We start from the raw sequence: 23,124 nt of genomic DNA, 5'->3' as shown, positions 1-23,124 counted from the left end.
AGTTTTCAAGAGGAGTCGACGGGAGCAAGTCTTTCTCTTGCAGTTGTAACAAAGCCCCTGCACCACCATAATAAAGCATCTGGTCAATGAGGTGACCTATCTTAGCTACAAAATCTTTGGAAACTAGGAAGGAGGTCTTATGAGCTGCTAGATGAGAGTCCTCTCCCGCCTGGTAATCCTTCAGCTCTTCCCTGGCCTGTTCTGTGTCATCCCGTTCCTTAGCCAACTCTTGGCGAGCAGCCACTGTCTCTGCCTTGGCCGCTGAGAGCTTTGCCTGCACAATCTTGAGGGTAGCCTAAGCCGCATCCACTTGCTTTTGAAGGGTGGCCTCCCGATCGGTGCTGGCAGACATGTCTGCCATTTTAGCTACCAAGTCTGTCCTCAGGGAGACATGTGCCTCTTGGAGCTCCTATAGCTGTGAGGAGAGGTCGGTAACCTCTACGTCCCTTGCCTCCAAGTCAGCCAGGATTTGAACTCGCCTCATACCCTCAGACTTAAGCTTGGACTCACTGGTCTTCAGGGCAGTCTTCAAGGACTGCACCTTCTCCGACTCTGCATTAGCCAGGTCCTGGGTAGTTCAAGCTTGCTCCTCCGCCGTCTGCAGGTGAGACTGAATCAAGCTCTCAGGGTTCGTTAGGCTAAAGGAGCGACTCAGGGATGCAGGAGATGCTAGTTCTTGAATTCGAGCCCTTAAGGATTCATTCTCCCGATACAGACCGATTACATTATGGGAAAGGCTTAATCCCATGACACAGGCCTACACAGAATGAAGGATTAGCTATGTCTTAAGGGCATAGAGAGGAAGCAGATAAAACTTATCGACACTAGTCGTTGAGAGAATTAGTTATCCAAATCCAGTTGGGGGCACTCTTAAATATAATCGTCAGTGTTATTCCATGAATCGTCCAGGGCACCATGAAGTTGCACCTGACCATAGTTGGGGAAAGTGTTGGAGGAACACCCAAACACCATGAAATTATGTCTTGGGCTTCCTGTGTTCGGCCCGAACACCTAAACCAAGTCCATCAATAAAAACTCATACCACTAAAGGGTTATTATTCAACTACCGCACCAATCCCATATTATAATATGGGCTCCTACTTATCATGAGTGCATTAATCTCCCTGTATTTAAGATATTATATGTTCGTTAATTAAAAGAGTTACTAACAACTCAATTAATTAACATATGATTTTAAGAGTAGTACCACTCAACTTTATTATCATGCCGGACTAAGTCCAACTACAGGGTTTACATGATAATCCTTATGAGCTCCTCAAGGGGACATCAACAACTTAAATAATTAGGACACAGATTTCTTCTATAATCAACAACACACCATATAAACAGTATTATTTCCCAACTCATCGGGCCTATTGATTTAACGAATAAATCTCACCCAATGATAAGTTAAAAAATAAATACTAAGTATACGTGCTTGTTATTATATAGGGATTAAGAGGACACACATCTATAATAATAGAGGTTCTGTTCTTTTATGTAGTCAGTACAAATCGAACAACCTCAAACGGTCCTACTCAATACACACATAGTGTACTAGTGTAATTTTATAGCCAAGACAGACTAATACCAAATTACACTACAACCGTTCCAATGGTTTGTCCCAATCTATCTTAGTTGTGAGCTACTATTTATAATTTATAAATACCGATAACATGATCTTCTGTGTGACACCACACACCATGTTATCTATAATATAAATTAAATGGACAACTGCATTGATATGTATATAAATATAAAATGTAAACATTTGACCAAAGTGATTCTCATTTCAAAATATTTCAAAATAGATGTTCATACAAAGACTAGGCTTATAGTATACATTCCAACAATCTCCCACTTATACTAAAAGACTATGTTTCCATAAATATTGTCATACATCTGATTCTCATCCCCTCAATATGCCTTTAAAAATACGACCCTCATTTATAATTTTATTTGATATTTTACTTCATAATATATATTCGATGAAGTAATAAGTTATAAAATAAAATTTGTATGTTTAAGTACTAAAGTAATATGTTGAATGAGTTAAAATCCTTTACAATGGCTTGAACTGGTTTATTATTTTATACACCAATCTCTACCAAAACCTAAGTTCCGCCGAAAGGTTTTTCTCTCCTTTGCGTTTTCTCCCCGACGGCGATGGGCCTTCGCGTCCTGCATGCCAGCCTTCTCCTTCACATTTTCCCCCAGATGCTAGTCTTCTCATTTTTCCTCGATGCAAAGTCTTCGCGTTGAGATGCCTTCACTTCCTCTCCTCTCTGCACTCGAGGTTTCTTCCCCTCGACCCCCTTCTTTCCTTTCCTCTCTACTTCACCGCCGCCTAACTGGTATCATCGTGGCCTGAGGAACCTGCCTCTTTCTGCCGCCAACCCCTGGAGGTGTCCATTTTCTCCTCGCTTCTAGTTGTTAACTTTGTCATTGTTTTAAATTTCTTATCTTTCTTGTTTTGTCTTGCTTTCTTTGTAGCATTGAATTCGAGGGTGTTCATCTGTTATTCCATTTACAAAGCAAAGGCAACACTCACAATGGATCAACGAGGCCCTGAATTTGCCCCTCTTGAAGTGAGTTTTTTGAGTTTTTACTCAAAGTTCATCAAAATTTGGTTTTTACATATTTGTAGTCAGCGTGGTGGTTTTATATCATATTATTGCAGTCTGGAGCTTACAAAGTCTCTAAGGAAGGATTAGTCTCTTCCAATTTGCTCTATTGTAGGTACTTGACAATATCATTGCAGTAGGACTTCACAGATTTCTTTTTAAATCATTCTCAATTAACCCGTGTTGAAATTTAGTTCAATGATTTTGGGAGATTGATCTTTCATTATCGAGTTAATGATGAAATTAAGCCTGTATGCTACAAATATTATAGTCAATGATGGTCCATTATGATTATTGCTGGCATGCTTTGTTCATATAATTAGTTAGTCAACCTACAATTAGTTTGTTCGTATAACTTATTGGGTCCTTAATTTCGAACATGTTTTTGTCCCTTCTACTGGCAAGTTCCATGTTCTCTTTGGCATCTTTGTTTTCTTTCTTGTGGTATTTTGTACAAACATATGTCAATTTTTTTTTTCTATTTTTCATTATTGATGCAGGTCATTTCTTTTTTCCATACTTGAAATTGGCCATCTGATAAGTCTCAGTGCAAAGGATTCTTGTGAATTTTTTCATGATCCATTAAAGGGAAGAAAGTAATATTTTGACCTTGATTAGAAATTTGTTCTATGCATCAAATCATTGTGTAGCTTATCTTGGTTCTTGAATAGGGATGTGATAACTGTTAGTTAGAGCCCTAGAGCCAATCATTTGATGATTGTATGGACTCATGTATATCATATTCTTGTATATTAATAAAGGCATTTGTTTGGTTATTATACTTATTTATATTAGTGCTAAATAGACTAAGTATAATAGCGTCCTTGAGTAGAAGGTTCATACCTATATCAATCGATTAGTTGAATCGATAGTGAGATGATATAGGGAACACTACTCTAAATCATTCCTAGTCGAGTATTAGCATTCAGGGACAATGTTAATACAATAAGACTAGCATGTAGGTCAGCTCGATGACTTGATCTCACAAGTCATGGATATAGAGATATCAAGCTGACACATGGGTATGCATTAGAGATCTGAATGACCCGCCATGAGAAAGTATCATGGATCGTTATATGAGTGTCATATACTTTCTCATGTGGCTATTAGTATGACTATTAGTCCTTAGACCTGAAGTCACCATGGATCCCTACATAAGGAGTTATGTACTTTAGTTTAGTCAAACGTCACCCGTAACTGTGGACTATAAAGGCGATTCTGGGTATGTAATGAATTATGCAGAGGGATGTGAGTGATGTAGATGGGATCTATCCTCCCATACGACGGGACATCGCTATTCTTGATAGAGTGAGACCACTAAGTATGGCCATGCCCAAATGAGACAACATTAGATGTTGAGCTCATTTGATCGAGTGAGTCTACTTGAGTTCAAGATTTAGATTGATTAGAGGATGACTACGCCTCATATTGATCAATCTAGATGTCTAGGATAGAAGGACACTTGTCATTATTTTGTGAGTAGTCACAATTGGTAGTCACAAGGTGATGTCGGATCTCGACATTCTTGTAACTTGGGTAGTAATGATGTGTTGCTAGATACCGCTCATTACTTATGCTCCTAAATGGGTTTAGGGCATTGCCAACGTTACAAGAACCTATAGGGTGACACACTTAGGACAATTAGATGGAGATTAGGTTTATATGATGAACCAAGAGGATTAGATTCATTTGATGAATCAAATTGGATTAGGAGTAATCCTAATTGGGCTAACTTGAGTTCGACTCAAGTTGATTCATGTATTTAATGAGTCTAATTTAGATTATGACTTATTAAATCAATTTAATTTAATGAATTAGATTTATTATATTAAGTTGGCTCGAATCAATTGGTTGGATTAGATCAACCATGGTAGAGATTGAGTCAAGTTTGACTTGACTAGAGAAGGAAGACCAAAGGTCAATTTTGACTTGATCTTTTGCCACCTCATTGGTGAGTTGGCATTAGGTGGACCAATAATGATGTTCCACATCATCATGGGTGCCACCTCATGGAAGTTACAAAGTCACTCTCTTAATGGTTTCATATTAATTGCAATTAATACAATTAATTTGTGAGTTTTTGAAAGTGGCCGGCCACTTGGTTTTTGTGTGTGAATTCATTTTTTCCCATTCAAGTGTGCATCTTCCTCCTTCTTCCTCTCAAGCTCTCCCTCTCCCTCTCCTCCTTACTTGGCCGAACCTTACCAAGGTGCTAGCACACCTTTGTGTGAGGTTTTCTCCATCTAAGTTGTCCGTGTGGATACTTCTAGAGGACCGGCGCTTGACGGTCTTGAGATCCGGCAAAACCTTGGAAGAGCGGGATTCGCGTAGGGCGCGCATCAAGGGTAAACACTTTTTCTCGTAGATCTAAGTAGTAGATCGGTTTTTGAACTCGTACAAGAAATAGTTTTTCGAATTTTGTATACGAATCTTTGCACGGATCTACGGCTTTGGGTCTTTCGGGGTTTCCGCGACGCGAAAAAGCGATTTTCACGGCCCGAAGAACCCAACAATAACCGTTCTAAAATGTTTTTTTAGTTTTTTAACATCATTTTTATGTGTCAATTTATATATGATTTTCTCTAATGCACAGCTTTATTTGATCAAATAATATTTATTAGTTAGTGTATCTTCATATTCACTAATTAGTTTCTTGATATTTCTGAGGCTAGGTAACGATATCCTAGCTTAACATCATAATTCATGAGAATCTATAAGACTACTCCAACTGTAACTCATTCAGTGTCTTTATTATTAGTGAGGAAGTCAAGATAAGGAAGATTTTAAAGGTAGAACTTCTTCCAAATGGCAGCAGATATTTCTTTAATCTTAGTAATTCATTAGTTTCCTACATTTTGAATTTAAATAGGATTTTTTTTTATGATGCAATTTGTCAGGCCTCGATAGTTACTCTTTAAATATCTACGTTTCTCATTTGTTATTAACACTAGAAATGTTCATCTTTTTAATCTTATATGCAATCTATTTGGGTTATTCAAGCTTACAGTCGTACATCTGATAAATGTTCTTTGGTTTTGTGCCTTTGAAGCCTCAAACTAGTAACTAGTCTTGCTTGTATGCAAACATCCATAAAATCTGCATGAAACAATTTTGTTATTTTCTTATTTTAGTTCATCTCATTTCTTTGGAACAAATTATTCCATTCATTCATAATTTTTTATAGTTTTGTTATGGCTAATCCTACTAAAAAAAATCTCCATTTGTTCATAATGGTTCCTTCCCTTTCTGCTTCTTCTAGCAAATGCATATGTCATTGTGCATTATTGACGGTATGTATTATGACTATGCATTTAGGTATCAATTAATAATTCTTATTATTTATTTTGTGACTAATTGCGTTACATTTTCAATTTCATTAGGATAATATAAAATAAAATGATGATGTTGAATGTGGATATTGTGTAATGCGGTATATGAAAGAGATAGTCTTGGATAAATATCCACAATTGGAGATGAAGATGAATTACTTTTTTATGAAATATTGAGTCATTTTGCATTGACCCTCAAACTTTTATTAATGTTTCAGTTTGTAATATCAAAAAACAAACAGCATTACAATCAATCTCAGTATGATGAAGTCAGAAGTGAATGGAGCGAATTTGTCAACTTCTATATATGTGCTTAAGTGTACGCTGTGATATAAATTTTGGATTGTATTTAGAGATTTATGGATACAAAAAATTTTGGGTTATGGTTAAACATGTCTTTTATGAACACACTTTTGGATTGTATTTGATACATATTTGTGATATATTTGTTCAATTTTGGTGGTGAAAAATATTGTGTTGTAGTAAAATATTATAATATACACTTTTATCAATTAAAATTATATTGTAGTAAAATATGGTCAATTACTTCGATACTATGAATAAATGCTGGAGTAATACAACACAAAATACTTTAATAAATTTAAAAAGTGGTGTAGTTAAATAAATTATTTACTTCACTACTAATCAAATTTGTGAAGTAGTTTGTATAAATTACTTCGCTGCATTGAATTTTTTGTTGTAGTAAAGTATACTCTATTACTTTTATACTACGATGGAGTAAGATAATAATAAATACTTCGATTAAATTAAATGATACAGAAGTAAAATTAAACATTTACTGTACCAAAATTCAAAAATTGTGAAGTCGTATATATATTTTACTTCATTAATCAACTACTTCGATATTTTTACCTGTCGCAATGAAGTAATAGAGCTTTTTTACGTTGAAAATGGTTCGATTTTGAACCGGTTTTGGACCGGTGATAGACTTTGGTAATCGTGTGGTGAAGTAAAAAATTAACTCGTTTACTTCACGTGCGTCTACTTCGGTAATTATCTACTTATTACTTCGGATAATATCCGAAGTCTATTGCTAATTTTCACATCATGAATTAAGCTTGGCTCTCCAAGTCTAAATAAGCTTTCTGTTTCAGCGCTACCTCAGCACAAGCCCCGCTACCTCAGCACAAGCCCGAGATTTAGCAGTTGGCTAGAGTTCTTCAATTTCCCTACCAAGGGAAGACTGAAGATCCCTCTCTTGCGTCATCTCGGCTAAGGCCATATCCTTCTGGGTAAGCAATTGGGTCATATGAGTCAGTTGCTGGTGAAGGTGTTGTAATTCATCCAACTCGGAGTTCAAATTCATGATTGAGGGACGTCAATTAAAGGAAAGTATGTCACTGTGTGTGGAGGTCAACTCCTTTTAAAGAGGAAGAGGGGGGAGTCAACTTCTATAGAGATTAAAGTGACCCTTCCCCTAGGTTTGGGAAAAGAAGTAACAGGTTACAATACCAATGGTTTGGGAAAAGAAGTAACATTTATAGTCATAATGGTGAAGTAAATGAAACTCGAGTTGGGGTCTAGTCAGTCGGACTTGAGCCTCCTTCGACTAGACTTGGAAGGGAGGCTTGTGATATAGTACATAAAGGTAGGGTCTGATAAAGCCAGGCAGTCTGAAGTCAAGGGGACGTGGCTGTCAGAAGTCAAAGGGACGTGCAATCAACAGTTAGGAGGGGAAAGAAGAAGTTAGACCGCCTAACATCATCAGCCGCATAATTCCCGGTCGGGTATAGACAGGTCAGGATCCCAGATCTGAGACATAAGATGTAGCCTGGAGTAATGCTTGACCTGCCCCGATTGGTCGGGTTTCCTCAGTCCGGTCTGCATATCCAAGCCTAGTACTTTTAGTAAGACAACTCTCAATCGACCCTTCAGTGATCCAGACGTGAAAGATGAGACCCCCACCATAGCTTGTCTCCCTCACCAAGACTCGAGCAAGGTGTCACACCCAAACAATCATCCTGAATTGTCTGTAGCTAAACCCGGGTGGGATAGAAAGCACTAGGCGACAACAATGTCAAGGAATCGTAACCTCCTGTCAGGGAATAGCTGTCATATGTCAGGGAATATTCCAATGGTCTGCTATTATCTGCGAATAGAACATTTTTTTCAACTAATGAGAGGGCACCACGTGTCTTCCATCACCCGACATGTCCTAACATCTGACATTCTCTGACATTGGTCGGTCAGACTCACGCATCATATCGAATAGACTCTCAAGGGGAGGCTTCGTGATCCGGATATGAATGGGGCATAAGAGGAATTAAAGTGAGGTCAGAGGACATTTTGGTCATTTGGGAGGGTAAAGCTTTAGGGCTTTTGAGTGCTTTTAAGCGCTAGAGCACAGGAGGTCAAAGGGGTGCCGCCAGGGGAGGAAAGAAGAGGGGGTTCGCTGGGTTAGGTGGGTTCGCGGGGTTCGCCACCGCCTCACCTCTTCTTCCTCCCTTCTCGCCGGCGACGGCGCTGGCCGTCGGCTGCCGACCTTTCTCCCCTCCTCATGACTCCGCTGCCAGACTTCTCCTTCTCCTCACTCGAGTGCCATGGATTCTTCATGCTATCGCAGCCGTTGCCAGAAGCATATCGTCGCCGTCGCCTCCAGTGGTCACCGCCGGTGACTCCTGCGGCTACCGCCTCCGGGCAACTGCCATAGCCGTCTCCACGCTTTGCCTCCACCCCCACGCGCTGCGGCCAGCGGGCTTCACCACCAGCACCGCTGCCTTTGTCCTCTTCTCCTCACACATATCGCCACTCCGTCCAGCGGCTCTCGCAGCCTCGCCGCCGCGTCCAGTGGCTACTGCCACCCTCGGACGCCGCCCTCACCGTTGGCTAACTTATGGCTTTCATGATTCGTGTTGTGCTTTGCGTGTTGTGTGCTGGCCATCGCGCCGTTGAGTTATTGATATTGTTCGGGCTGTGGGCCGTTGCAGTGTTCTGACCTACAGGCCATGTCTGGGATCCACGCCACACTACATTCGGAGTCATCGCTCGCATATCCGGCTCCCCGACTGACCCGCATTCATCTGCCTTCTCGGGCCGCGACAGCTCTACCAGCATCGCAGCCAGCTCATCCATCCATCCGAGGGCGCCCCCCTGGGCCAGGGTACGTTCTCGTACCTTTTCTGCATTTAGTTAACTATTTTGTCATTAGTATTCGATTGCTCATATATCTGTGGGATTCGCCTCGAGCACCGAGGTACCAGAGACCGGGGCGACCCGGTCGCTGGATACAGGTACAGTTGACCGGAGGAGGACTCCTGACGATCTGGTCAACGCAGCGGACAGATCACCACCGGGTCAAGAGGATGCGGTCAACCCTCCAGACACGTCATACCGGCAGGTTCGTCTTCTCAGCTTCCAGACAGGATCAAATTGGCGCCGTCTGTGGGAACGCGCCTGATCTGGAACGTGAAGAGGGACGACGCCGGAGAGTCCTGCTATCCTCATGACCTAGGTCAGTTTTTCCGTTATCTGTTCTCGGTTAGTTATATGATCTGTATTAGTTCTTCGAGCCAAGGCCTCCGTGCCGATCGGCCGAGAGGATTATATACGAGCCAGGGGCTCGATGACGAAGACCCCCGAGCCGATCGGTCGGGTGGATTATATACGAGCCACACGCTCGATGTAGAAAACCCCCGAGCCGATCGGCCGGGCGGATTATATACGAGCCACAGGCTCGATGTAGAAGACCCCCGAGCCGATCGGCCGGGCGGATTATATACGAGCCACACGCTCGATGGTGAAGACCCCCGAGCCGTTCGGCCGGGAGGATTATATACGAGCCAGGGGCTCGATGGTGAAGACCTCCCGGATTATATACGAGCCACAGGCTCGATGTAGAAGACCCCCGAGCCGATCGGCCGGGCGGATTATATACGAGCCACAGGCTCGATGTAGAAGACCCCCGAGCCGATCGGCCGGGCGGATTATATACGAGCCACAGGCTCGATGTAGAAGACCCCCGAGCCGATCGGCCGGGCGGATTATATACGAGCCACACGCTCGATGTAGAAGACCCCCGAGCCGATCGGCCGGGCGGATTATATACGTGCCACAGGCTCGATGTAGAAGACCCCCGAGCCGATCGGCCGGGCGGATTATATACGAGCCACACGCTCGATGGCGAAGACCCCCGAGCCGATCGGCCGGGAGGATTATATACGAGCCCATGGCTGCCACGGGCTCGATGGCGAAGACCCCCGAGCCGATCGGCTGGGCGGATTATATACGAGCCACAGGCTCGCTGGTGAAGACCCCCGAGCCGATCGTCCGGGAGGATTATATACGAGCCCGTGGCTGCCACAGGCTCGCTGGTGAAGACCCCCGAGCCGATCGTCCGGGAGGATTATATACGAGCCCGTGGCTGCCACGGGCTCGATGGCGAAGACCCCCGAGCCGATCGGCCGGGTTTGAATTAGCCCTCAGGGCCGTCGAGCTCCGACGTTAAATATCGAGAGTCGAACTGGCGACTATAAAAACCCCGGCTTGAAGACCTTCTAGCCCAGACATTAAACCGTAGAGTCGAACCGGCGACTATAAAAACCCCGGCTTGAATACCGTCTAGCCCAGACGTTAAACCGTAGAGTCGAACCGGCGACTATAAAAACCCCGGCTTGAAGACCGTCTAGCCTAGATGTTAAACTGTAGAGTCGAACCGACGACTATAAAACCCCGGCTTGAAGACCGCTACATGGACTAGTTTATCAAATATTCTATCTCCCCGTTCGGGGTCGAGCGGTCGGCACTGGTCTCGGACCAGCTTCAGATATTCTATCTCCCCCGTTCGGGGTCGAACGATTATCACTGGCCTCGAGCCAGCTTATCAGCATATCGTATTTCTTATCTCCCCCGATCGGGGTCGAGCTATCTCCGATGGTCGCGAACAAGGAGTATCTCCACTGGTTTCAAACCAGAAGATAGGTTATGCGCCCGTTCGGCTCGTGACTTTCGCCTCCACGAGCCTTCGATTCACGGGCTACACTTCCGATCGACTCACGAGTGATGCGGTCACTCGGCATCATTCCATTTAGTTCACTCGATTGCTGGGTGGCACCTTACGATCGCCCGTTGACTATTTTTGGGGCTACGCAGTCAGCACTTTCATAGCCGTCCGACCGGTATCGCGCGGCATCGTCCGCCCGGCATTTATCCGATCGATCGACGTCATTCCGGTCGCACACGCGGCATCGTCCGCCCGGCATTTATCCGATCGATCGACATCATTCCGCTCGCACGCGTGGCATCGTTCGCCAGGCATCTATCCGACCGATCGACGTCATTCCGCTCGCACGCGCGGCATCGTCAGCCCGGCATCTATCCGTCCGATCGACATCATTCCGATCGTCCGTTCAGCATCTTCGGAATCATCTGATCAGTATCACTTGGTCGTTTGCTCGATCGCGCCAATCGCTTTGCTCCACGTCGCCCGAGCGTCTACTCGATATCACTCAGTCTTGCTCGGCGCTTGATCGATTTCTTGACATCCGGTTGGCACCATTTTTCACCGCTCGGTCGGCACTCTCGTAGCCATCTGATTGGTACCGCTTGGTCGTCCATTCGACCGTACGCTTGAACTAGGGCACGCGCTTGACATCACTCGGTCGCTCAGCTTGCTCGGCATCTCACCTGACGTTGCGTCGCTCAGCGTTAGATCAATTATCGACTTGATCCGCTCGGCATCGTTGCTATCTCATTCGACCCGTTATTATAGCGACCGCTCGCAGGACAGCGTACATTGTGTTCAGCGATGTGACTTTGGTATCGAAAGCGGTTCAATCCTTTGCGATAGACTGTCCAGTTAGTCGGACTCACGCCTCCTTCGACTAGACTTGAAGGGGAGGCTTGTGATCCGGATATGAATGGGGCATAAGAGGAATTAAAGTGAGGTCAGAGGACATTTTGGTCATTTGCGAGGGTAAAGCTTTAGGGCTTTTGAGTGCTTTTAAGCGCTGGAGCACAGGAGGTCAAAGGGGCGCCGCCAGGGGAGGAAAGAAGAGGGGGTTCGTTGGGTTAGCTAGGTTCGCGGGGTTCGCCACCGCCTCACCTCTTCTTCCTCCCTCCTCGCCGGCGATGGCGTCGGCCGTCGGCTACCGACCTTTCTCCCCTCCTCATGACTCCGCTGCCAGACTTCTCCTTCTCCTCACTCGAGTGTCATGGATTCTTCATGCTATCGCAGCCGTTGTCGGAAGTATATCGTCGCCGTCGCCTCCAGTGGTCACCGCCGACGACTCCTGCAGCTATCGCCTCTGGGCAACTGCCATAGCCGTCTCCACGCTTTGCCTCCACCCCCACGCGCTGCGGCCAGCGGGCTTCACCACCAGCGCCGCTGCCTTTGTCCTCTTCTCCTCACACATATCGCCACTCCGTCCAGCGGCTCTCGCAGCCTCGCCGCCGCGTCCAGTGGCTACTGCCACCCTCGGACGCCGCCCTCACCGTTGGCCAACTTATGGCTTTCATGATTCGTGTTGTGCTTTGCGTGTTGTGTGCCGGCCATCGTGCCGTTGAGTTATTGATATTGTTCGAGCTGTGGGCCGTTGCAGTGTTCTGACCTACAGGCCATGTCTGGGATCCACGTCACACTACATTCGGAGTCATCGCCCGCATATCCGGCTCCCCGACTGACCCGCATTCATCTGCCTTCTCGGGCCGCGACAGCTCTACCAGCATCGCAGCTAGCTCATCCATCCATCCGAGGGCGCCCCCTGGGCCAGGGTACGTTCTCGTACCTTTTCTGCATTTAGTTAACTATTTTGTCATTAGTATTCGATTGCTCATATATCTGTGGGATTCGCCTCGAGCACCGAGGTACCAGAGGTCGGGGCGACCCGGTCGCTGGATACAGGTACAGTTGACCGGAGGAGGACTCCTGACGATCTGGTCAACGCAGCGGACAGATCACCACCGGGTCAAGAGGATGCGGTCAACCCTCCAGACACGTCATACCGGCAGGTTCGTCTTCTCAGCTTCCAGACAGGATCAACGCACATTCACACTCGTCTTCTACAGTTCTTTTTCCCTTCGTACATTATATTTTTTGGGAAAAAAGTACCTGACTTGAGCGTCGAAGGACCTGTGCCGAGGACTTTTTCCCTGGTTCCTGGTCTCTAACGTTCCGTGTGCTTGTCTGAGTGTGCGCAAAGTCTAAGTACTGCCGATCTCGTCACCATCATCCTTGAGTTCCACGTGGGAATCCGTCTTTTTGATGCACATATACTAAGTATATCTAAGTCGTCTTTCTATCAATATTGTATCATCTCAATCGACCTTCCTCTAACTTATATTCCAAATAAGATCATTTTTCTAATTCACTATGCACTCGAGATAGCTTGCTTGTAATTTGACGGCTAAATTTGGCTTTGATTTTATGCCGTTTCATTGTTGATCCTTTATTGTATTTGGCTAACCCCATTTATGGTTTAACCATGTCCACTCGTCTGTTGTTTTTCCAATATCTGTGATTTTTTTGTTCAATTAAATGCTTTAGATTTAAAATAAATATCAAATGTGTGTTTTGAGAAAAATTATTGCAATAGGTGGAAGAAATATATTTTGATAACCAAATGCATTTTATTAATAAAAATAAAAATTAGATTTGCATTTTAATATGGTAAATTACGTCAAATATAAATCTAAGTCAACAAAATTTCTAAAGAATGGACTAAACGGAGAAATTGATGTGGGCCCGACTCGATGCCAAAAATCCAAAGCACGTGTTTTTTTGTACTATTGTCAATTACTCCGTATTCTTGATTTATTTTGATAATATGTGTAAATTGGATATCTTATTAATTAAAAAAATAAAATAAAAAATAATTATAAGAGAATATTCCTTTTTTATTTATTATCCAAAGTACATTTTATTCTAAATTAATATATTTCATTTTTATTTAATTTTTTTTTATGTTTTACGTAATTGTTGCAATACTATAAGTATTATAATTATGTAATAATTATAATTTTATAATTGCTTTAATAATAATAATAATATTCATAAGAAAATAAGAAAAAATTTTAAAAGAAATATTTACATAGTCGAATAATAAATGTTAAAAAAGAACTTTATCCCTTATAATTTTTTCTTTTTATTTAATTATGTAGAATAAAATATAACATTCTAAACGCAATAAAAAAATTAGGATTTATTCTTATTATTATTTATTAAGTTGGAAAATTTCAGACGAATTCTTAATTCATATTTTACGGACCAAAAAGATAGATCATAGAGATTAATTACTTAATTTGAATGTACCTTTTTTATTTAATAAATGTGTCTATTTAAATTTATCAATAAATATAATTCATCCTCTCTCACTTTTACTCTCGAAAAATTCAGGATTTTTTTGCGAAGGAAACACACGTCATCCTCAGGCCCAATAGCCGGCATTTTGGAAGAGCCACATGGGATAAACTATTATCGCTATCGCAGAGACGTGGCAAAGCAGGTGGCGGCAGCCGACACGATTAATAAAACACCGGGGCGCCGGGTCGAGCAGGCGAAGTCGAGGACAGGGAGAGGGCGAGGCCGCGAGGGGAAGAGGAGAGGGAGGAATCCGGAAAGAGGATACCGTTCGCCGGCAGCAAGTCGGACGGCGTGGGAGTTTGATGCAGTTGAGGGGTTGACGACGGCTGTCGGATCGGGGTCTGGCGGAGCCGCAGCTGCCATGGTGGCGGCGAGTGAGGGCGCGGTGGTCATCCAGTCTGCCAAGCGCGCCGGAGAGCCCACCATCGTCACCGTCAGCTGTCCTGACCAGACTGGACTCGGGTGCGACTTCTGCCGCGCTATCCTCGACTTCGGCCTCTGCATCGCCCGTGGAGGTACTTCGATCTACACGTTAGATTCTTCATTTCTCTAATGTTTAGGGTTTATTCGATCTTATTTTTTTGTTTTTATTTTTTCTTCTTCTATGAACAGGAATTTCTATGCTTTTTATATCTTGAATTGGCTTGTTGGTGCATCTCATCGATTAGGGTTTAGGTATTAGTGTTCATTACTTGAGACGTTGCTCATAAAAACTGTGTTTAAACTGCAAGGCTCACTTTAAATCGAACATCTATGCCATTCTTGTTCTAGACATGTCTATTTTGTATCTAATACTTTGATTTTGATAAAAGATGTGTCCACTGATGGGAAGTGGTGCTACTTTGTGTTCTGGGTCATTCCGCGATCGGCCTCAAGTAACATTCATTGGCTAAGCTTGAAGAACAGACTATTTTCACTTTGTCCATCTTCCTCGATTCCATTCTATTATGATGTTGTGAGTAGGCCAACGACTTCCCAGATCTACCTTCTAAAGTTGTTTTCTGTCGACCGGAAAGGATTGTTGCATGGTAACTTATTAGGGCATATTAATGCAACTCTTCGTTTATAGGTGAAACTTTCTAATGTATTCTTAATCTGATGCAGATGTAACTAAAGTTCTCTGTGAGCTTGAGTTTACAATTGAACGAGTTAAAGTATCAACAACTCCAGATGGTAGAGTAGTGGACCTTTTCTTTATCACAGATGCCATGTAAGGATAATTTATCTGTAAGATATAGGCATATGGCTTATTGATTGCTTGTCAGCCTAACTTCAATTATTTGTTCTTGGGTGTTACAATCTCCTAATTCATCACATGCTCTCATATGGTAGTATAATAAGCTAAAAACTTGAATTAAAATGAAAGTTGTATTCCTAGACTAATAGGTGTTGACTAATTGTGCTAATTACCTGGGTAATTGTATTCTGTCTGTGAAACACTTGCAGATTTAGTGTACTGTAAATTCAGGTATACTTCCTTACTAATTTGTCCTTGGGTCTGAAACTCTTCATCAATCAAATTCAATTATCCTTCTATTTTCTCTAAGTTTGTAGCTTCACTTGGGAGTTCTATTGAATACTGATCTTCCTGATTTATTATTGTGATATTTTAAGAATGAAATAACATCCAGAGCTTTAAAGTTTCTTGCAGTTTAATTATTGTTTGATTCTATCCATTTTTTATGAATTTTCTTGTGTAACACTTTGTCAGCTTAAGAATTCTTTACTTATTTAGGGAGTTGTTGGACACAAAAGCAAGACAAAATGATTTGTGTGAAAAGTTGGATGCAGTTTTACAGGAATCTGTGAATCTTTGTGAGATTGAACTTGTTGAAGATTTTCAGTTTGGATTTTCTTCTCTTCCGGAAGCAGTTTCTGAAGAATTATTCAAGTTGGAGTTGTCAGGTATTGATTCACAGAGACTGAGCCCAGAGATGAAGTTGCTGAATAAGGCTGACGTAAAGATTGACAATTCATTAAGCCCTTCCCACACTCTACTTCAAGTTCATTGTGTCGATCAGAAAGGCCTGCTTTACGACATTATGAGGACATTGAAAGACTGTAACATTCAGGTATTGGACATGTCATCTTCAACTGAATTTCTTTAGTATTCTTTTAAAACAATTTTTGCTTTAAGTAAAACGATGTTAATATAATAAATTATTATAATAATATAAACTGTTAATTAAAATCTACGGTAATTATATGTTACCGTCTGAGCTTTTAATCTTTTTATTGATACGAAATAGAATAGAATATTTAATGTAGCTGCTGTTTTAAAATGTGTTCTAGGAACTATTGTCATCAATGCTTTTGTTCTGAATGTTAATAAATTCTCTGTTTTTGATGAATGTTCATGGCTATGCTTCTTGATTGAATAACAGTATTTAGTTTCCTCCTAGATATGATTTTTACCCTCTGTAATTTGTCACAACAATTTGCACGAGGTTGTTGCTTTCACAGGTTTCTTATGGGAGATTCTTGTCTGATCTGAGAGGCTCACGAGAGGTGGACCTTCTCATTCAGCAAAGCGATGGAAACAAAGTCGCCGATCATGAGAAGCAGGGTGTCCTCTGTTCTCGACTGAAGATGGAAATGCTCCACCCCTTGAGAGTGACAATCACCACCCGTGGACCCGATACTGAACTCCTTGTCGCTAATCCAGTCGAGTTATGCGGGAGGGGGAGGCCTCGTGTCTTCTACGACATCACACTCGCTCTCAAAGTGCTCGGAATCTGCATCTTCTCGGTAAGCATTCTGCAGTTCCATCTCCTCCTACTTTGCTACAAATTAAATGGCTGTCCAATGTTATGTGCAGGCTGAGATTGGCAGGCACACGGCTTTCGAAAGGCAATGGGAGGTGTACAGATTCCTGTTGGATGATAGCAGGGAGTTGCAGCTAGCAAACAGCCACGCTCGAAGTGAAATTGTGGATAGGGTGAGGCGAACACTGATGGGATGGTGAAGTAGTTTGCATTGCATTAAATGTAGCGTGGTTAGTTTGAAAATGTACAGTATGATGGACCGGTTATAATTATGCTTTCGTTGTTTATATGGATTTCCATTTCCTGGGTTTGGTCATGGTGGATATCGAGCAGGTTGCATATAAGTAGGGATCAGCATTCTGTTACGAATTAAATCAAATTATTCAGCGTTTGTTAGAACTGAATAGATAATTTTACTATTAAAATTAAATAAATCAAATTGATATAAAATCATTTAATTTATTCGGCAATCAAATTACTTGATTTTTACTTTTTTTGAAAAAAAAAAAAATCATGTCTGTCGTTGGCCTGGCAAGAAGGTTGAATTATTAAGTGGAGCTGTCGAATCACAGTCTGCCGGAAGGGATGAGATGCAATGTTTTATTTTTTTAACTAGATATCTAGGTCAACTAATTTTTAGGATGACTAATATGGTCTTACAACAATTATTCATCAACAATTAAAATAAATAAATCTATTACATCTCTAGTATCGATTTCTCAGGTATAAAAAAAGATAAATATAAATATACAGATATTAAATACATCATGATATAAATATTAAGTCATCAATTTTTAAAATCGACTCCTCATTATTACACTAAAATATCATACATTCATTATTTGTGCTACGTCCGAAGACGTCTCAGTAAGTCTAAAAGTAATCATAATGAATAACCTAAATTTTTAAATCAATCATCTATTAAAAAAATCATCTATTAATTTACCAAACTCTAGACACAATCTTTACCGTCTTAAAACTTAGACGGTACTGATCGATTCAATTGATTAAACAGAAATGACCACAAGTTTGGCCTGAGCAGATGATATCGCCACCAAGGCCACAAAGATGCTATCAAGTTCAATATCTAACTACTACTCTATGGGAAACATTGATGTGATTGTTGGAATTTTTCAAACACCAAATAGAAAAGGACCAACTCAACTTGTTTAATGTCAGAGAGAAAAATATATACAATCATTTAGGAATGTTTAAGTTTGTCAATTAACAAATTAATCTATTCTCACAAAATATAATGACATCATAACGCGAAGCACGGGATCACTGGATCTAATCAAACTCATGGGACTAAAGAATTTCAAAGATACTTAAGAATGTTACTTGAATGAAATCCATTTAGGGGTTTTATTGGGCAACCCAAAATTGATTGACTCAATGCGGTTTTATGAGGATTTTCAATCAAAATTGAGTGGCACAATGTGGCCTGACAAGATTTGGATGTAGATGGATCACTCATGAGATACTAGCAGCTTGAATCTAGCGAGTCGATGGGGCTTGGATAAAATTTGTTTGAATCAAGTGGTCGAAAGGAACTCATGCAGCGTTTGATTTAATCAATCTATCATTGGACTTATTTGTAAGAATCAAGATAATTGCAGAGAATTTTGAGCATTCAATCATAAAGACATCCATGTGTTGATTATAAATATCTAAAATGAGAGCTTCAGGTTTGCTTTGAAACATTGGAAGCACACCAGAGGTGCTTTTTAATCATAAAAAATAGTCAAAATAAGTTATGGAATTATGTGACAAATATTCAAACTTAACTGAGTCTAAGAACAATTTGATATGCTTGAAATCTAGTATACAATACGACTGTCTGATTAGCAATTCAACATCCATTTGGTGAAGGCTGCCTGCTTAGTGTTAAGATGGCCATATAACATCTAAACAAACTGTATGCTTATATATAATATATGATCACTAAGTAGAAGCAACAGCTATATATCAACTATTCTTCAGGAATGAGTCTTTACCTCCGCAGGCTTTCGACGATGTATGTAGCATAGAGGTCCCTGCAAGCATAGTTAGACAACTTTAAAGGAGATCAATCCATCTTACTCAGATAACAAAATACATCAAATTCCTTCTGCTTAAATCACTTGAAGAGAAGTGAAGTACTTTTCTGAAAACTGGATTTTGTTGTAAAAGTGTAATTTCACTTCCTTCCTTAGAAACATAAGTTTCTTCTGCAACCCAAGTGAATAATGTCACTTGTGAGTGCAATGATTTTTTTTGTTGTCAGATTACAGTGATAAATGCAGCGGTAATCCACTTTATATAAGTTGTCTTCTGTGTTACGTAGTTTTTTGTTAGCAAATGAAGTGCATTGAAAAAAAAAAAAAATTATAACACTCAATATGGGAGGAAACTATTTCTTTTTTTTTTATATCTAAATTATTAAATACATAGGGTATTTATAGGGAGTACCCAAGATGTATCTACATAAATACATGAATTAATATTAAATGATATACATGCATTATCCAAAGAGTCATTCATGAATCTTCCAATATTCATGCACATAACTTTAATTCTGGTTTATATTTTCAACATCCCCACTTAAACCAGATTCATTACTCTAAGTAAAAAATGAAGTTTCTTGAAAACATTAAATTTCAATGGTTTCAATTTAATGGTTTCGTGAAGATATCGGCAACTTGATCTTGTGACTTCACATATTCAAGCTTCACTTCTTCCTTTGATATATAATCTCAAATAAAATGATATCTTGTATTAATATGCTTGCTTTTTTCATGAAACATTGGATTATTGGCCAATGCAATTGCAAATTTATTATCAACATAAATCTTCGTCGGATCTTCATGGCAAACACAAGAAGTAGCAGCTATATACTCCGCCTCACAAATAGAAAGAATCACAATAGGTTGCTTCTTAGAATTCCAAGTAAAAGTTGAATTTCCCATAAAGAAAAGAAACCCAGTAGTACTTTTTCGACCATCAATATCACCGGCCCAATCACTATCACAATAGCCAACAAGCATAAAGTCGTCCGAGAAAACATACAAGATGTCATAATTAATTGTACCTTTGATGTAGCGAAGAATTCTTTTGGCAATTTTCAAATGTGAAGTAGTAGGAGCTTCCATGTAACGACTCACAAGTCCAACGCCAAAAAGAATATCCGGTCTAGTACAGGTTAGATACCTCAAGCTTCCAACAAGACTCTTGAATAAAGTTGGATCAACTTTTTCACCATCTTGATTCATGTGTGGCTTGATTTTGCACTCCACAGGTGTCCCGACCGGCTTGCAATTTTTCATATCAAACTTCTTGAGAATTTCTTTAGCATATCCTTCTTGAGAAATAAATATGTCATCATTTCGTTGCTTCACTTCAATCCTAAAATAGTAGGACATTATGCCAATATCCGTCATCTCAAACTCCTTTGTCATAGCTCTCTTGAAATCTTCAAATATCTTTGGATTATTCCTTGTAAAAATTAAGTCATCCACATACAAGCAAACAAGTAACATATCACCATTTTTATCATTCCTTGCATAGAGAGCATGGACTAGTTAGAGGGTTGCCCAAATTAAAAGTTATTGTAAACTCAATCTGTAACGCATGTCAACAAGAAAAACAAACCAAGTCCACCCACAAGTCAACCAATACGGTTAGAACTACCCATCTACTTGAGCTCCTTCACCTAGATCTATTTGATTCACATGGAGCCAAGTCACTAAGCAAGAACCAATATTGCTTAGTTATAATTGATGACTACTCCAGGTTCACCTGGGTAAAATTTCTAAAAACAAAAGATGAAACCTTTGAAATATTTAGTAATTTTTGCAAATTAACAGAAAATGAAAAAGATACTAAAATTAAAAGGATAAGGAGTGATCATGGAGGAGAATTTGATAATCACAACTTCACTGAATTTTGTGAGATAAATGGGTACAAACATGAATACTCCTGCCCCAGAACCCCCCAACAAAATGATTTAGTAGAACGTAAAAACAGAACCTTACAAGAAGCTGTTAGAACCATGCTAAACGAATATAATCTATCTAATCAATTCTGGGCTGAAGCAGTTAGTACATCATGCTACATTCAAAATAGGATCTTAATTAACAAATTTCAAAATAAAACCCCCTATGAAATTTATTATAATAAAATTCCTAACTTAAACTATTTAAAAGTATTTGGGTGTAAAGTCTTTATTTTAAACACTAAAGACTACTTAGGAAAATTTACATCAAAAACAACCCCAGGAATATTTTTAGGGTACTCCACCACTAGTAGAGCATATAGAGTGTATAACAAGAATACCCTAAAAGTAGAAGAAACAACAAATATAAAATTTGATGAAGACACTATAGATGAAACTGAAGATACAGAAAATGCTAATCTAATAAACAGAGAAGATGACGAAACTCAACCTGAACCCATTGAATCTGAAGAACAAATCACTAATTCAAATGACATACGACCAACCAGAACAAGCACAAATCACCCATCTAACCAAATCTTGAGTGATCCAACTGTAGGAGTAAGAACTAGGTCATCCTATAGAAACCAAGTCAAATAGCCCTAATTTCAAAAATTGAACCCAAAACCATAGAAGAGGCCCTACCAGACCCAGATTGGACTATAGCAATGCAAGAAGAACTGGCCCAATTTGAAAGAAATCAGGTATGGGAATTAGTGCCTAAACCCATTAACAAAACCATAATTGACACAAAATGGGTTTTTAGAAACAAATTAAATAATCAAGGTGAAATAGTAAGAAATAAAGCCAGGTTAGTAGCCAAAAGGTTCAATCAAATAGAAGGGCTAGACTATGATGAGACCTATGCTCCTGTAGCAAGACTTGAATCCATCAGCACACAAGGATTCAAGCTATTTCAAATGGATGTAAAATCCGCATTCTTAAACGGATTCATAAAAGAAGAAGTATACGTAGGCCAACCCCCAGGATTTGAGGACATAGAACATCCAAATTATGTCTTCAGATTAAAAAAGGCCCTGTACGGACTAAAACAAGCACCTAGAGCTTGGTATGAACGACTATCCAACTATCTAATATCAAAAGGGTTCAATCAAGGTCAAATAGATCCAACCCTTTTTGTAAAAACCTTTGAAAACGATATCTTTATAGCCCAAATTTACGTTGACGATATTATTTTTGGATCAACCAACTCAAAATTTCTAAAAGAATTTACCAAACTAATGGAAAATGAATTTGAAATGAGTCTAGTGGGTGAACTTAATTTCTTTTTAGGGTTACAAATTAAGCAAACCAAAGATGGAATTTATATTTATCAAACCAAATATGCTAAGGAATTAATTAGTAAATTTGGAATGGAAAACTCAAAAATCATTAATACACCAATGGCTACTAATGTTAAAATTGACTCAGACTTAGAAGGTAAACCAGTAGACTTGAAATACTATCGAAGTGCAATAGGAAGTCTACTGTACCTAACTGTAAGTCGACCAGACATCATCTTTGCAGTAGGTATGTGCGCAAGATACCAATCTTGTGCAAAAGAGTCTCACTTAACCCTAGTAAAAAGAATCCTCAGGTATGTTAAGGGAACCCTAAACGTAGGACTTTGGTACCCTAGATCTTGCACCCTTGATCTAACCGGCTACTCTGACTCTGACTATGCCGGGTGCAAGCTAGATAGAAAAAGCACAAGTGGCAGTTGTCAATTTTTAGGGCACTGCCTAGTAAGTTGGTCAAGTAGAAAGCAACACTGTGTTGCCTTATCTACCACTGAAGCTGAATATGTAGCACTAGGTGAATGCACATCTCAATTACTATGGATGATGCATACCCTTAAAGACTATCAACTTGAATATCAAAAAACAAAAATCTCAATCGATAACATAAGTACAATAAATCTAACAAAAAACCCAATTCATCACTCAAGGACCAAACATATAGAAGTAAAACACCACTTTGTAAGGGATCATGTAGCTAAGGGTGACATTGTACTCAACTATGTTGAGTCAAAATCAAACTTAGCTGACATCTTTACAAAACCCTTACCTGAACTTGAGTTCAGTACACTTAGAAGACAAATAGGAATGTGCTGGGT

General features: G+C 40.4%; 2 protein-coding genes and 1 long non-coding RNA gene across 3 annotated transcripts; 2 read left to right on the top strand and 1 right to left on the bottom strand.

The window, feature by feature from the left end:
• The first annotated feature begins 2,120 nt into the window (after positions 1 to 2,120).
• LOC122049110 lies at positions 2,121 to 2,918 on the top strand. Its single transcript, XR_006130831.1, has 3 exons — positions 2,121 to 2,405; positions 2,494 to 2,588; positions 2,681 to 2,918. It is a non-coding gene; the product is annotated as an uncharacterized LOC122049110 (long non-coding RNA).
• An 11,511-nt stretch (positions 2,919 to 14,429) lies between these two features.
• Positions 14,430 to 17,322, top strand: LOC122045642 (ACT domain-containing protein ACR9-like). The gene is made up of 6 exons (XM_042605955.1): positions 14,430 to 14,785; positions 15,083 to 15,298; positions 15,375 to 15,480; positions 16,006 to 16,342; positions 16,734 to 17,018; positions 17,089 to 17,322. The coding sequence occupies exons 1-6, from the start codon at positions 14,632 to 14,634 to the stop codon at positions 17,233 to 17,235; spliced, it is 1,245 nt and encodes a 414-aa protein (XP_042461889.1). The 5' UTR covers positions 14,430 to 14,631; the 3' UTR covers positions 17,236 to 17,322.
• Positions 17,323 to 19,770: 2,448 nt separating this feature from the next.
• LOC122048274 (uncharacterized mitochondrial protein AtMg00810-like) lies at positions 19,771 to 20,472 on the bottom strand. Its single transcript, XM_042609865.1, has one exon. The coding sequence runs from the start codon at positions 20,470 to 20,472 to the stop codon at positions 19,771 to 19,773; it is 702 nt and encodes a 233-aa protein (XP_042465799.1).
• Between the last annotated feature and the right edge of the window lie 2,652 nt (positions 20,473 to 23,124).

This window comes from Zingiber officinale, chromosome 2B, assembly GCF_018446385.1.
Source record: "Zingiber officinale cultivar Zhangliang chromosome 2B, Zo_v1.1, whole genome shotgun sequence".
Taxonomy (NCBI): Eukaryota; Viridiplantae; Streptophyta; class Magnoliopsida; order Zingiberales; family Zingiberaceae; genus Zingiber; species Zingiber officinale.
This window is presented reverse-complemented; position numbering and strand designations above follow the sequence as displayed.